The 17,033-nt window shown below is 41.3% G+C and overlaps 1 protein-coding gene across 2 annotated transcripts in view; it reads right to left on the bottom strand.

The window, feature by feature from the left end:
- Positions 1–6,356: 6,356 nt before the first annotated feature.
- adcy3a (adenylate cyclase 3a) overlaps positions 6,357–17,033 on the bottom strand; it is a 40,256-nt gene continuing 29,579 nt past the window's right edge. For both annotated transcript variants that reach the window (XM_084089386.1, XM_084089387.1), the window contains exons 13-20: positions 15,978–16,246; positions 14,950–15,031; positions 13,579–13,737; positions 11,563–11,709; positions 11,350–11,466; positions 11,128–11,254; positions 10,610–10,734; positions 6,357–7,716 (exon numbers count right to left, since the gene is read on the bottom strand). In XM_084089386.1, the coding sequence (XP_083945512.1) occupies positions 7,534–7,716; positions 10,610–10,734; positions 11,128–11,254; positions 11,350–11,466; positions 11,563–11,709; positions 13,579–13,737; positions 14,950–15,031; positions 15,978–16,246 (1,209 nt within the window). In that variant the 3' untranslated portion in view covers positions 6,357–7,533. The remainder of the gene's footprint in view (positions 7,717–10,609; positions 10,735–11,127; positions 11,255–11,349; positions 11,467–11,562; positions 11,710–13,578; positions 13,738–14,949; positions 15,032–15,977; positions 16,247–17,033) is intronic.

The following is a 17,033-nucleotide window of genomic DNA, read 5'->3' as shown; positions in this document are numbered from 1 at the left end:
ATAATGTTTGTTTTTTAATGAATGCAGAAAATACAGAGTTGACATGTTTATAATACACAGTTTGTGTATATAATGTTTGTTTTTAATGAATGCAGAAAATACAGAGTTGACATGTTGATAATAAACAAACAAATGAACAACAATACTCCCCTTGTCAACAGAATACAGAGAAGAAAAAAAATGAGTTAACAATAACTTGCAAACGACAGAAAAATATAAGAAAGTTGGGAGAGAAAAGAAAAAAAATAACATGCGCCCAAGAAATTAGTTTATACAAGTCTTACATGATTTCTAACTGAGGACTGAATGGTGTTGAAATACTTTTTACATTCTTTTAAAAATGGTTTGTTTTTAGTAAACCTTACATTTTTGGAAATAAAATTGGCAAAGAATATAAATTAACTTTATAACAAACCAAACATTGTCTTCAGATTCATAGTGTCCTAAAGTAAGTCTTTAAAAGTTATGGTTACATCTCATAGGATATTATCATTGATAAATGTGTCAATACTTTTCCAAAGTTGTTCAGTAACAATGAGTACTGTGGCAGTACCATAGTACAGCAATGCTGATATGTTCTGAATGAGTAAACAACACCATGAATTGGCATTACAACAATGTATTAACATCTGGATGGAGTGGACTTAGAAAAGATTTGTGGCAGCATTATGGTACACTTTTCTAAGTCCACTCCATCCAGATGTTAATACATTGTTGTAATGCCAGTTCATGGTGTTGTTTACTCATTCAGAACATATCAGCATTGCTGTACTATGGTACTGCCACAGTACTCATTGTTACTGAACAACTTTGGAAAAGTAGAAGGCACCCTTCCCTTACACCTTAACCCACCCTTAAACCTGCCCAGACCACTAAACCGGTCCTTAACCTTACCCCTATCCCACCTCAATAGTGTTACAGAACAGAGACTCCAAACAATAATGGTAGAGGTGAGAACCAGGTTTATTGACAATATGAAGCAAATAGCAGTAGCAGGAACCTTTAAAGGTAAATGTCTATGAGTAATGATGAACGGAGATACTGACAGTCTTTTCTGTTTAGATGGTTGAGGAGGTCGTGGATGGAGCGGAGGATGGTGGAAGCACACACCGGTGCAGGAAGAGAGGTAAGTGATTGCAGGACGATGAAGACGAAGAACTGGAAGACACTGGAGACTAAGAGATACACTCTGGGAGATGAAGATACTTTGCCAATGACGCATGGAAGGTAGAAGACAATGAGGTGAGTCCTTACTCATGTACGAGACCAGGCAGAGTGCCAGAGTGAGGTGTGTGCTTATAAGTGTTTGTGGTGATGAGCAAATGGCGTGCAGGTGCTGGTGATTAATACTCAGGTGATAGTGATCATTGTGATTGGATGGTAATGGAGCCTGGCTGATCCCTGACAGTAGGCTACACCCCAAACAGCCACCATGGCACCGGGAGTCCAAGATCTTAGACTGTGTAGATAGTTCCATCTTCCTGAATCAGTGGAAGAGGGGGTTCCTCTGTCGGGCCAGGCTCTGTGGAGGGAACAGACACAGGTGAGTGGTGAGGTTTGAGGAGTGATACATGAAATGTAGAGTGGAATCTATAGTGTGAGGGTAACTGGAGCTGGTAGGTGACGGGGTTGATCTGTCGGATGGTGAAGGAGCCAACATATTTGGGACTCAGCTTCTTGCAGGGCAGGTGCAGCTTGATGTCCCGTGTGGATAGCCAGACCTTCTGTCCTGGCTGGAAGGTAGGTGGTTCGGCTCTCCGAGTGTCCGCTTGGGTCTTCTGTCTGCGCACTGCCCTCTGGAGGTGATGATGTTCGTGGTCCCAGACCCTCTCACTCTCTCAGAACCAATGGTCGACGGAAGGGATGTCGGATGGTTCCCCGTACCACGGGAACAGTGGAGGCTGGTAACTGAGTACACACTGGAAGGGAGTTCTGCACGTACTCGGCCCAGCCTAGAAATTGGTTCTAAGAGTTCTGGTGGCCGTGGCAGAAGGTTCATAGAAAGCGGCCAATCTCTTGGATCTTCCTCTCCGTTTGCCCATTCGACTGAGGATGATATCCAGACGAGAGACTGACGGTCACACCTAGGAGCTTGAAGGCCCTCCATACCTGGGAGATGAATTGGGGACCTCGATCAGATACTATGTCTTCTGGAATTCCATAGTACCGGAATACGTGGTTGAAGAGGAGCTCCGCAGTGGTCATGGCCGTGGGTAAGCCTTTCAGAGGGATCAAATGGCAGGATTTAGAAAATCTGTCAATTATTATGAGGATGCAGGTATTACCTTCAGATGGAGGCAGGTCTGTGGCGAAACCTACTCCCAGGTGTGACCAGGGTCGTTGGGGAACGGGCAACGGAAGGAGCTTGCCGGATGGAAGGTGGCGTGGGCTCACGTCCCTGGCCATGTTGGGCAACCAGAAGTGATCTTGTAGCAGTGAGAGGGTGCGGTTGGCCCCTGGATGGCCAGTGCCCACGGATGCATATGCAGAGTGAGTGAGATTGGTACGTTGAGACTTGGGGACATAGGTGCTCGGAGACACTGGAGGACGAGAGTTGTTGATCGAGGGACCACTGAATGGGGCACACGATGATCCTTCGAGGCAAGATGGGCTCAGGTTCTTCGGATCTTTCTTCGGGAGTATGGAGACGGGATAGAGCATCTGCTTTAAGATTTCTTGTACCTGGACAATAGGAGATGGTGAAATGGAGCCGTGTGAAAAATAAAGCCCATCTTGCCTGTCTGGGGTTGAGTAGTTTGGCTTCTCGGAGGTATTGGAGTTTGTGGTCGGTGAGTACTGTGAATTCTTCCTTCGCACCCTCCAACCAGTGTCTCCACTCCTCCAATGCGAGCTTGATTGCCAGTAGCTCTCGGTTACCGATGTCGTAATTGATCTCCGCCGGGGATAACTTTTTGGAAAAGGTGCATAAATGATTTCCAGCAACCATATCACCCTGTAGCCCAAGACTGGTTGCCCACTGAAGCTAAGCAGGGTTGAGCCTGGTTAGTACCTGGATGGGAGACCTCCTGAGAAAACTAGGTTGCTGCTGGAAGAGGCATTAGTGAGGCCAGCAGGGGGTGCTCACCCTGTGGTCTGTGTGGGTCCTAACGCCCCAGTATAGTGATGGGGACACTATACTGTCAAAAGAGCACCGTCCTTCGGATGAGACGTAAAACTGAGGTCCTGACTCTCTGTGGTCATTAAAAATCCCATGGCACTTCTCTTAAAGAGTAGGGGTGTAACTCCGGTGTCCTGGCCACATTCCACCCATTGGCCCTTACCAATCATGGCCTCCTAATAATCCCCATCCACTGAATTGGCTCTATCACTGTCTCTCCACCTATAGCTGGTGTGTGGTGAGCGCACTGGCGCCGTTGTACTGTGTTTGCCATTGCATTATCCAAGTGGATGCTGCACACTGGTGGTGGTTGAGGAGAGATTCCCTGATATGATTGTAAAGCGCTTTGGGTGTACAGTAGTACATATGAAAGCGATATATAAATGCGTCATTCATTCATGGATGGAGACGTGATGGGATTCCCCTGCTGCTGGGATAGCACCACTCCTACCCCGGTGGTGGAGACGCTGACCTCAATGATGAATGTTGGGATCTAGGTGGACTAGGAGCGGCGCATTGGTGAAAGAGTCCTTGAGGCTCTGGAAAGCCTGGGTGGCAGCAGGTATCCAGGACAGAGACTTGGGCTTATTCTTGAGGAGATTGGTTAACGGAGAGGTGATGGAGCTGTAGTTGTGAATAAACCGGCGATAGAAATTTGCGAATCCGAGGAAACGTTGAAGTTCCTTGATGGTAGAAGGGGTTGGCCAGTTCCAAACCTGATATTTACTGATGTTGTAGCCGAGAAATTGGACGGTAGACTGATAGAATGAGCATTTCTCAGCTTTAAGGAAGAGCTGATGTTCTCGGAGGCATTGGAGGACCTCCGCAACGTGGTGACGATGTTCAGCCAGGCTCCGGGAAAATATCAGAATGTCATCGATGCAGGGCCACAAGCCTCAGTCCTTCTTTGGCACGAAGAAAAATCTCGAAGCAGCAGGGGAGGTGGAAGGGCGGATGTAACCTTGCTGGAGGGCCTCTTCCACGTACTCCTCCATGACCTTCTGTTCAGGAAGAGACAGAGGATAGATTTTACCATGGGGCACTGGCTCATCCGGAAGGAGGTAGATGGGGCAGTCCCATGGCCGATGTGGCGGCAATGATGAAGCCCGTTTGGGGCAGAAGACGTCACTGAAGGGTTGGAATGTTGAGACTGCTGTTCTACAGGGCTCTCGATGGAGGTGGAGTTGATCGGAAGGGAAATCACCGGTTGAGGAAGATGTGGAAAGCATCCTGGAAAACAGCTATCACCCCACTTCAGGATTTCTCCCGTTACCCAGGAGAGAACGGGATCGGGTTGCACTAACCATGGACGCCCTAGGATGATACCAGCGGTGGAATTCTCCAGAACCAGTAGAGAGATGCATTCAGTATGCAGATTATCGAGTGAACCTGATAATAGGTTTCGGTGGGCCTTTTCTGGAGATTGAGCTGGCGGCAGAGGGAATCGGAGATGAAGTTTCCAGCTGACCCGGAGTCAAGGAGGGCATGTACTGGGAGAGACATGAGGCAGTAAGGATAACTTCAGTAGTGAGGGGTTTCATGTTGACTGAGGAAGAACGGATGACACTCACCATAGGTTGTGGTGGACGGATGCTGTAATGATATGTCCACCAGCGCCGCAGTACAAGCAAAGACCCTGGGTCAGCCTCCTCTGCCGCTCAGTGATTGTGAGACGAGTGTTATCTACTTGCATGGGGACTGGTTCTGGAGTGCTGGTATACTCTGGTTGGCGAGGCGGAAAATGTGACGGCTGACCCTGTAGGTCTTCCAAGCAGCCTGTGTGATCCCTGACAAATAGCAGCACGAGGGTTTTTTTAATACATCAACACAATCAGTACATTGTATCTAAATTATTTTTATGTAAGTACATAAAGACACTTAATATAAAGTGTGACCAGTGCCTAAAAACTCCTTTAAAACGAGACCAGCAAACCACCTTAGGCTGGATTTAATGTGGTATGTTAAGGGAGTAATGCAAACAAAGATAATTAACCATTTGCCCTTACAAAAAACAGTTATCGTTGTGAAACATTCGTCAGTATCAGATTTCCTTGAAACAGCAGAACTTTTGAGTGTTATCTTATTTTATCGATTACAGCGTTGTAATACCATGTGACCAAAATTTTATTGTAGAACCAATTATTGGAGTAGCTCTGGTATTTGGTGAACCATTATGTCGAATATGAAAAGTATTTGTAAAATTGAAAATCATAGTTGTAGGAAGAGTTATTGTTTCTTTTTTAATCCAAAGAAGGTTCTTTGTAACATTTCAATTAAACATAAAAATTTCAAATAATCAATCTCACACAGCATCAGGTAACAGATCATTCAAAGTGCCATTTTATTCCATATCGAAGGATAATTCAAAAATATCAAATTTTAGTCTGGTATCAAACCACAGAGATCGGCCACAATGTCATGCCTTCATAAACCATTTTAACATATCAAAGTCAAAATCAGATGTGACTTCTGCTTACCGACACAGAACGTCCCTGACACTGGTAATAAATGAACTGTTTGGCCAGTTTTTAAGACACACCGTTCCATCGTCTCTTTGTACAATCCTCTTTAACTACAACTTTTACATCTTAATATAAAAATATGACTTGCTGGGAGAGGAGGGCTCTTTTTAAAACTGTACTGGAGAGCAGAATGGCGTAAAAGAATAAAACTATTGCACATTCATCTAATCTTTGAGGAAAGACACCATGGGGAATATATTCTGAATTAAGAAACATTCATCCCTGCAATACTGCCATGAATGTAGTGCAACAAACCCGTTCACAGTGATACTCCTACACCCCTGCGTCCTCAGAGTACCACAATCTGACGCACATAGTGGCTTGTATTTGGCACGTGAGGAACACTTTACTAGAACAACCCAAAAGTGGGGTCCAAAAGTCTGAGACCACCAGTGAAAGTGCTTGTTTTTATTTGTAGAACTTAATACAGTGTTTTTACAATATTAAATATACTTGTAGTTAGTGTTGTCACACCCTTTTTAAGGATATAAAAGGGCACTCGCACTCACATTAAGGGGGCGAATATCAGCAGCAAAGATCAGCACTCTTCTGAAACCTTACATGACCAATAGGACACCCAAAGGTCTCGTGGACTTCACGCTTATGCAGCGGTCATTGTCAGTTCACAAGGCCGAAAGTGCACATGAAGTGTGCCTTAAAAAATTCATGAAAGCTTTGGAATACAGACTAAAGATTGGTCTTTTTTTTTTTTTTTTGAGTGAAAAAAGCTTAAAAAATGAAAGTGTAAAAAAGTTCACATTTGCTATAAAGCAAATGTACTGAAGTAAATATTTTTTTGGCATAACTATAAATATATATTTGGCAAAACAACTTGGACTCTAAAATTGCTGCAAAAATAAAAGCCATATCTCTACCCAGACAGCAACATAGTGTCGGTCCAGATCTGGGTTTTGATCCAGATTTTGTCTTTGGGAATTGATTGGTAATGCAATGTCCAATTTCAAGACGGTTTCACAGGACGAATTTTGAGTGTTTAAACTTTCGAAAGATACCTAATTCATGATGATTTCTAAAATATCTGAGAGGGGGAAAAGGAAATAAAAAAAGAGTGCCAAGTCTCCTGCTACCAGGACACTGAATGTTTACAAGCTATGTATTATAGAATTATGTTTTAAAGTTTTTAAAATCCTAGAACTCAATTCCACGGTTAAACTGAATAAAACCCATGATTTGATGTGGCCTCAGACTTCAGAACCCCATGTTTATCCACTATAAAGTCAACAAATAAAGAAAAGGTGACTACAGAAAACAGAAATGCATGTCTACACACACACACACACACGCGCACACACACACACACACACACACACACACACACACACACACACACATACACACACACACAAGATGCAAAGGCAGTCAGTATGCTTTCCTACGCAGGCATTCAGAGTAGCTTTTCAATTGCAAACAACATTCAGATATATCTGGACACGTCAGGGTAATCTTTAAATAATAAAGGATTAAATAATAAAATTTCAAATGAAAGAACAACAAAAATAGGTTTCTTTGAGCAGCGCATTGTGTAATATACAGTAGAGTTCCTTGTATTCTGTGCGGTATGAGTTTAAAAACAACCTCCTCTCAAACTGTTTATCACTTCAGCAGCCTATTAAAATCATTCAACTTTTGTTTCATTCACTCGTGGCTGTGCACACTTTCAAAACTTATATTTTATAGTACTTCTCTTATATAAACAGACAGTCTGTCTCATTTCCCGCCAACATTTCTTTCCTCAGGCTAATAAATAGAGAAAACACATTTGAAAGTACTAATTACTGGAGCACATGTACTCGGCAGAAGAGGTATGACGTGAGGTTTGCGCGAGCAAGTTTGAAGAGTACGACAGTGTGTGTGTGTGTGTGTGCGTGTTGGTCAAGAGCTGTCCACCACTTGGTGCGGTAGGGTGACAAAAGAGCCGTTAATGAAGGAGCCTTGTTTTTCACGTCCCTTTAAGAAATAGGTGAGCAGCTCTCCTTTCCCCTTGACAAATATCGGTCCCCTCCTCACGAAGCGGAAGCCGTAGTCCTTCAGGATGCAGTAGCAGTCCTCCACCACCTGGGGGGAGCAGAGTGTGTTTAGGGTTAAAGTTAGGGTTAGTAACTCACAGTAATGAGTCTTACAGCCCGGAAATAAGTTTGCATTTCCAACTTCCGGTTCTATCATAATGAAGTCAAGGTTTTTGATAGATAATGTCATGTTTTATTCTACAACATAAAATACATTAGTCAAACCCCCTTGTGATTATTAAAGTTTTTACATGTCTTGAAAAAAGGCCATTGCTAACAAATCCACTACAAGACAACAGAGCTTGTTTTGTTTTTCACAAGTACAAGTAGTTAGCAACAGCAACTACAGTACATTTCTGTTCATTTAAAGGGTTCTGTCCTCATTTACTCACCCTCATGTTGTTCCAAACTCGTAAGACTTTCATTCGTCTTTGAAGCACAAATTAAGATATTTTTAATGAAATCTGAGAGATTTCTGTCCCTCCATTGACAGTCTACGCAACTACCGCTTTACTGCTTCAAAACGATCATAAAGAGATTTAATTTAGGCTTTTATTGACATAAACGAACATAAAGAGAAGCTAAACCGTACTTGATTGATGGGTGAGAACAAACCTCATTGGTTCTTGCCGAAGCTCAAACGTGCTGCGTAACACGAGAATGAACCTCATTGGTTCTTGCCGAAGCTCAGACGTGCTGCGTAACACGAGAATGAACCTCATTGGTTCTTGCCGAAGCTCAAACGTGCTGCGTAACACGAGAATGAACCTCATTGGTTCTTGCCGAAGCTCAAACGTGCTGCGTAACACGAGAATGAACCTCATTGGTTCTTGCCGAAGCTCAAACGTGCTGCGTAACACGAGAATGAACCTCATTGGTTCTTGCCGAAGCTCAAACGTGCTGCGTAACACGAGAATGAACCTCATTGGTTCTTGCCGAAGCTCAAACGTGCTGCGTAACACGAGAATCAACCTCATTGGTTCTTGCCGAAGCTCAGACGTGCTGCGTAACACGAGAATGAACCTCATTGGTTCTTGCCGAAGCTCAAACGTGCTGCGTAACACGAGAATCAACCTCATTGGTTCTTGCCGAAGCTCAAACGTGCTGCGTAACACGAGAATCAACCTCATTGGTTCTTGCCGAAGCTCAAACGTGCTGCGTAACACAAGAAAGAACCTCATTGGTTCTTGCCGAAGCTCAAACGTGCTGCGTAACACGAGAATCAACCTCAATGGTTCTTGCTGAAGCTCAAACGTGCTGCGTAACACGAGAATGAACCTCATTGGTTCTTGCCGAAGCTCAGACGTGCTGCGTAACACGAGAATGAACCTCATTGGTTCTTGCCGAAGCTCAGACGTGCTGCGTAACACGAGAATGAACCTCATTGGTTCTTGCCGAAGCTCAAACGTGCTGCGTAACACGAGAATGAACCTCATTGGTTCTTGCCGAAGCTCAGACGTGCTGCGTAACACGAGAATGAACCTCATTGGTTCTTGCCGAAGCTCAAACGTGCTGCGTAACACGAGAATCAACCTCAATGGTTCTTGCCGAAGCTCAAACATGCTGCGTAACACGAGAATCAACTTCAATGGTTCTTGCCGAAGCTCAAACGTGCTGCGTAACACAAGAAAGAACCTCATTGGTTCTTGCCGAAGCTCAAACGTGCTGCGTAACACGAGAATCAACCTCAATGGTTCTTGCCGAAGCTCAGACGTGCTGCGTAACACGAGAATGAACCTCATTGGTTCTTGCCGAAGCTCAAACGTGCTGCGTAACACGAGAATGAACCTCATTGGTTCTTGCCGAAGCTCAGACGTGCTGCGTAACACGAGAATGAACCTCATTGGTTCTTGCCGAAGCTCAAACGTGCTGCGTAACACGAGAATGAACCTCATTGGTTCTTGCCGAAGCTCAGACGTGCTGCGTAACACGAGAATGAACCTCATTGGTTCTTGCCGAAGCTCAAACGTGCTGCGTAACACGAGAATGAACCTCATTGGTTCTTGCCGAAGCTCAGACGTGCTGCGTAACACGAGAATGAACCTCATTGGTTCTTGCCGAAGCTCAAACGTGCTGCGTAACACGAGAATCAACCTCAATGGTTCTTGCTGAAGCTCAAACGTGCTGCGTAACACGAGAATGAACCTCATTGGTTCTTGCTGAAGCTCAAACGTGCTGCGTAACACGAGAATCAACCTCAATGGTTCTTGCCGAAGCTCAAACGTGCTGCGTAACACGAGAATCAACCTCAATGGTTCTTGCCGAAGCTCAAACGTGCTGCGTAACACAAGAAAGAACCTCATTGGGTCTTGCCGAAGCTCAAACGTGCTGCGTAACACAAGAAAGAACCTCATTGGTTCTTGCCGAAGCTCAAACGTGCTGCGTAACACGAGAATGAACCTCATTGGTTCTTGATGAAGCTCAAACGTGCTGCGTAACACAAGAATGAACCTCACCTGTTCTTGCACGACATTTATTGACATCAGTGTTTGAGCTTCCATTTACCAGATCTGATGTGTGAGTTGATGAATGTTTATGTGAATAAAGCCTAAATTCAATCTGTTCATCATATAAAGCGATCGAGTCTCTTTAGAAAATTTGGACTAAACCGCTCGATTCATATGGATTAGTTTTACGATCTCTATATGAACTTTTCGAAGCATAACAGTGATATTTAAGTAGACAGTCAATGGAGGGATCGAAATCTCTCAGATTTCATTACAAATATCTTCATTATCTTTTAAAGATGAACGAAATTCTTATGGGTTTGGAACGACTTGAGGGTGAGTAAATTATTTATTTTTGGGTGAACTAACACTTTAAACAGCACTTTTTTATAATGCAGTCTGTTGCATTGCTACTTTGAGTCCCTGATGCAGAATAGTTGAACAAAATTTAGGAAGTGTGTGTCCAGATCATTAATGCAATGTGAAACCCATCACCTGGATGTTTCCCATCACCCCTGTGGACTCCATGCGACTGGCGACATTCACAGTGTTTCCCCAGATGTCAAAATGAGGTTTACGGGCACCAATAACACCAGCTAAAACGCCCCCTTTATTCAACCCTGTGGAGAACAGATTTCATAATGCACACAGCAAAACATTCAGCATAATCGTTGTCATTTGCACATTCAATACTGGCCAAAAGGGATGTTTAGAAGGGATATTTGTTTTTAATGTTCCTACAAGTTTGATTAAACCATCAAAATATGAAGAAAATACTTTATACTTTTTAAATATTGTAAATATAAGGGAAGAACAAAAGACTAAACTTGGTTAAGGTATTTATCTGACAAAATTATTTGGCAAAAAAGGCAAACTACAAGATGAGGAAAGGCAAAACAACGCAATATGCTTAAAAATCTCGAACAAATTTTTAATATTTGAATAAAGGGTGAAGATCTAAATTTCCCTAGGCCACTTTAGCCACTACTGTAGATGGATGTCAGCCCACTAACCGATGCGAAGCATGAAGTTATTGAAGGACTGGTAGTTGATGTTCATCAATGTGACTTTCATGGCCAGAGCAAAATCAGCAAGATCTGCCAAGTGCTGCCACCGTTCCCTGTCTGAAACTTCTTCTTTCTGTTGGGAAGGACACAAAAAATCCTCTTTACCATTGTTATCAGCACTAGATGGATATAATGCTTCTAGAGAGATCCCATCTGCACCTCCTTTACCTTCATGCAAGCATAACCGTTGGTGTTATTGTCTGGAGTGACTCCTGATGCTGCCATGTAGGTGCTGCCAATAGTCTTGATCTTGGTTATAAAGCGAAACTGTGGCTCATCCAAAAGCTAAAGAGCACAAAAGCAAACAAGTAATGGTATAAAATCTCTACTTCTAATTATAATTGGAAACAATTGGGTGAAATTTAAACTGAAAAAACTTACACTATCAAAGTCAGAAATGATTTCATTGAGGAACCTCAGACACTCAATCCCGCCGTTGTTGATGCTTTCCTCCGTATAGAAATCAGAGAAGTTTGGGATGGAGGCGAACATGACTCCAATCTCATCATAGGATTGGCTGTAGAGCTCCTGAGAAACCAAACCAGAGAAGTTACTTGAGTTAGGCTGCATTTGTGCATGTAAAACATGGAAACTGAGGGCCTGGTCACTTCATGCGTTCTCTGAAATGCCCGAAATGGATTTAAATCCAATCGCTCAAACCACTTCAGGAGTTGGTCTGAGATGCATTAGAGACGAAACTAAACAAGTGTAAATGCATCATTAAGAAGCATTTTGGTCGATCGGATCATAAGTGGACGACGCTAAATACTGGTATAAATGGGGTCTAAAACGTTTTGAGTTTGTCCACTTTTGGCCACTTCCAGAGGTAGTCGAAAACGCATTCGACTGGATTGCTTTCGTAGTGTAGATGCTCATGTGGTTGAATGCGTTCAAACAGACAGGATTTAAACTTTGTCGGCTGAAGACCCAAGTTTGGTTTTAAGATGAAAAACGTAACAAGCACAATGTTCTCTCACCATTCCTGATATCTAACACACACTCACAGCGTTCGGCTGGTCTTGAGGCTATCAGAGCAGAAACGAAAGCTGATTCTCTCCGTGTGTTTCCACTTTCATATGAAATTGCGCAAAATTATTTCGTCCATTAGATCGAAAGATCTGAAAAAACATATACATTTACCCACCCATAGACCCTCCCCTCGAAGAAATCAGGACAGAAGTGGTTAAAAGTGGACAAAAGAGACAGATTAAAACACCAGGTGTAAAGAGGATGTGTCTGCCTCGTCTCCTTGTGATCCGATCGACCAAAACGCATCTTAACCCTCATCCTTCCCTCGGGTTATTTTGACCCAGAATATATATTTTTTTAAATTTAAAAAAATGTTGTGTTTATCGGAGGGATCCAAGACCCAAAGACTTTTTTCGCATTTGAATCAAGAATGCGAAAAAAAAAAAAAAAAAAAAAAAACTTTTTAATGTTTTGTGGTTGAATTTTAAAAAAGTAACAAATCCTTCCCTCGCGGGTCAATTTGACCCTCATAGGAATGAATGGAATGCGAGGAATGCTTCAATACACATAGAACAACCTAAAAATGCTCAAAATTCAAACTAAAAATGCTAAACCTTTACCAAAAATTAATTGTATAATGTCTACATTTGTATCTGAATGCATCCTGAAAAAAACTGGCTTTAGGACCCAGCAGAACAGCTCATTTACTCCATATAGAGCTATAAGGCCATCTAGTGGATAGAGTCATGAAATATCATGTTACATTTTTTTTTTTTTTTCACAAGAGTAAGATATTTTGAGCTGAATTAAAAGGTTTATGCATGAAATTGTGAGTTATTTTGAATTTAAGTTGAAAGAATGTGAGGAATGTGCTTAAATTACTAAAGGACTATTTATTTATTATTTATTGATTACATCTAGTAATTTAAAGGTAAATAAAATAAAAAATAACAAAAAACGTATAAAAAAATTGCATTAAAAATATTATCAAAATGAAATAAAATAAGCTTTCTGGGCAAAAAAAAAAAGAAGTATAATTTTAGGGCTTCGGGTCATTTTGACCCACGAGGGCAGGATTTGTTCCAGGACGCGAGGGAAGGATGATTACGTAAATTTTACTCCTCCCAAAATGGTAGAAAACTAAATGTGCGAGATCATGTTGTACTGGCTCCCGGTATCCACAGATATGACCCGCCGCAGATGAGCAACTGAAAAAAAGTTTTAAGCTCAGCACACACTCATCTTCATTAAAAGTAGTGAGACTAAATGTGCTGATGCCGCTTTCTCTCCTATTGAAATGTAAAATTTATTTTTGTATCGCAGAGACACCTTTATGTGGCCAAGAGTACATGGAACACTTAAAGTCCGACAGCTATCCGATCGTGACCAGGTGTGAACAGGCCGCGAGACCGAGCGCAGGATTCTCACCTCATCCCTCTTCTTGGAGCCCAGGAAATGTCGGGCCACATGCTCCGGAAGCATATTAGTGACCAGAGCCTCGTTCCAGCGCCTCATCTCGTACACCTTCTCCTTCTGCTCATGCACTTCAATCTTCCACAGGAACAGTGTGCGTGCGAGCTTCTCCACCTGAGCCACGGGTGAGAACACACACCGTTCAGATGTCAGGAAGTGACAGCTTATTCAACTCTCTATTCATCAAAGAATCCTGAAAATATCTATCACTGTTCCTACAAAAATATGAAGCAGCACAGCTGTTTTCAACATTAATAATAATCAGAAATGTTTCTTGAGCAGCAAATCATCATATCAGAATGATTTCTGAAGGATCATGTGACACTGAAGACTGTAGTAAAAAATCAGCTTTGATCACAGGAATAAATTAGTTTACAATATATTCACATAGAAAACTATGGAAGCTTGTTTCCACCACAGAATAAAAACATTTTAAAAGATTATTGCGACTTTTTATCTCACAATTGCAAGTTTACATCAATTCTGACTTTATTTCTTAGAATTGCAAGTTATAAAGTCAGAATTGTGAGATGTAAACTTGCAATTGTGAGAAAAAAAGTCAGAAATGTGAGATAAAATGTCGCAGTTACCTTTTTAATTGTTTATTCTGTGGCAGAAACAAGCTTCCAAAGAAAATAGCTGTTTTAAATTGTAAAACATTTCCCAATATTACTGTTTTTACTGTATTTTGATCAAATAAACGCAGCCTTGGTGAGACTTTAAACGAATATTTAACACAAAAACTAAATTCTGTTATTATTTGCCCAACTTCATGTCATTCCAAATCCATTTGACTTTTTTTCTTCTTCTGTGGAACACAAAAAGTGTATTGTTGACTAATTTAATAATGCCAGTAAATGGGAACTGGCATGCCAAACTCGAAAATGAAAATATAAACGGCATAAAAGTACAGCAAAAGTAATTTATATGACTCATGCTCTTTATCCCAATCCCTTTAAAGCCATTTGCTAGCTTCAATTCACCCCAAAATTTTAATTCTGTCATCATTTACTCACTCTCATGTTGTTCCAAATCTGGAGGGTATTCCAGAAAGCAGATTATGTGACATACATACATGTCTTTTAACCATATGCCATGTGCCATATTTGATTTGAGAGCTTCGTTATTCACGATTTTCAGTGAGTAACAACTAAACGTTTGGTCTGTCCTCAAATCAAGCGATTGTACGACTTCAGAAAACTTGGAATATAACACGAGTCGTATGGGCGTTAGGATATTATTAAGGTGATTTGACGTAATTTAGGAGATTTTATTTTTAAGTGAACTATGCCTTTAAGAAATCGTCCAGAAAGAGAGAAATCTTACATGTCGGGAGAAGTAGTAGAAGCTGACCATCATGATGAAGATCATCACACTCATGGTGTATTTGGAGGGCACAAGATAAACTCTGTAAAAAAAAGAAAAACTTAACCCTGTAAAGCCTGACATGAAATAACAGCCAAGAAAATTTAAGTGGAGTAATATGTCCAAGTAAGATGATATTTAAATGCTTAGTTTCATGATCAAAGCTCTGTAGTTTTAAAACATATAAATCAATGCAATACAGTGATGATTGAGAGATGAACAAATAAACCTTCCTCAAAAGCCTGATGGATCATATGTGATACATCTTAATCAAGATTATCAAGTAAACCTAAGGTGCTTCAGTCCAATAAGTGTTTATCTTGAAATATGACTAAAAATATAAAAGTTATTCTTATGTTTGCTTGATAAAAATCATGTAAGATTTCACAGCAAGAAGAGACTGTAGGGGGATGTTTTCACAATTATACTGACTAAAAAAAAGATGACCTATCAATCAGACGACAAAAGGCATGTAGCCGATTGAGTGCAACAGCTTTTTCAGCAAAGTTTGATCATGTTGATCATTTAGAGGCCTTAGAAATTTGCGTATCAAATATGATCGAGTAGGCTTTAGTGGGTTAAAAGTGGCTTGAAAGTAACAGCCATTTCTCTCTGATATTCTAGGATGGCTGGCCCACTATATACGGTAGAGAGTAAACGGTTACACTTTATTTGAAGGTGTCTTTGTTACAGTGTAATTATACATTTAAGTACTGAGTAATAATAATTGCCTAAATGTACTTCCTATAGGGTTAGGAATAGGGGTTGGTTTAGGTTAAGTAGCATGTAATTATGCATAATTTATAGTTTTTACTATAGTAACTACATGTAACGAGGACACTTCAATCTATCTAAGTTTGTTCATTTTATCATCCAATAGGTGAAATACTGACAGTCAGTTCAAGTCCTAATGCAATAGTAACAGTGATGCTTGCCTTGAATAAACCCAGCTTCTACAGTGATTTGACTGAGATTCGCGCTTGACACACCTGTAATCCTTAAACCGGTCCAGATCGTAGCGGTCGAAGATGTCCGTCCAGCTGTAGATGTTGACGACACCCGTCGCTACAGTGATCAGCAGCATGAGCGTGAGCTTGACCATGTGGCTGACCTGCACCAGCATGGTGGTGGCCATGAGAGCCAGGACGGCGACGTAGCTGTAGTATTTAGGATTCTCCGAGCAGTTCCTGGCGGGCGCTGAGACTGAAGGGACGGCAGTCGCCTCATTGGTGGAGGGCGGAGGAGCCCGACAGCTTAACTACAGAACACAGCAGAATCAGACAGAGGCAGTAACATCAGCTAAAGGGGATGTGTGGGATTTTTTTCTTCTTCTGTGTTTTAGATTTGTTTGGTGTTATAATATGTTGGTGTTTCACTACTGTTAATGTTTGTGAAGGAAGTCAAAAATACAGTAAAACAGTAATATTGTCAATATTATTACAACTGTTTTCTAATTTACTGTTTTAAAATGTATTTTGTTCCTGTGATAGCAAAGCTGATATTTTTATTATTATTAGTGTTGAAAACAGTTGCGATGCCTCATGTTTATGAGGAAACTGTGATGCTTTACTTCAGGATTCTTTGATTAATGGAAAGTTTTGAAGCATCATTTATTTGAAACTAAAATCTTCTTTAACATTATAAATGTCTTGACTGTCAGTTTTGATCAATTTAATGCATCCTTGCTGAATAAATGGGTTAATTTCTTACTGATCACAAACTTTTGAGTGGTACTTTATATGATCCACAGTGTGTTAAAAACAAGTATTTTGAGAGTGCAAAAAGTTGTGGAAAACAAAAGAGGATCTTCAAAAAGGCACATTTCTCTATCGCAATGAAAATGTCATGACAGTATTTTACTCTTGCACTATTAAATTAGTCGTTGTTGGTTGGTATTACATCGTTTCATGTTTGTGTGGAAATTTTTAAAAAGAAATATGATTAATCTTGGTGTTGCCTTAGAAGGGAGATGACTATGTAGGCAGTGAACATCAAGACAGCTTACTAGTTGTGGTACAGAGCTATAAACTTGGATCTTCTCTGAC

Source organism: Abramis brama (genome assembly GCF_963993115.1).
Source record: "Abramis brama genome assembly, chromosome: 17".
NCBI classification, from domain to species: Eukaryota; Metazoa; Chordata; class Actinopteri; order Cypriniformes; family Leuciscidae; genus Abramis; species Abramis brama.
Note: the sequence above shows the minus strand (reverse complement) of the source record. Positions and strands in the feature narration are given on the sequence as shown.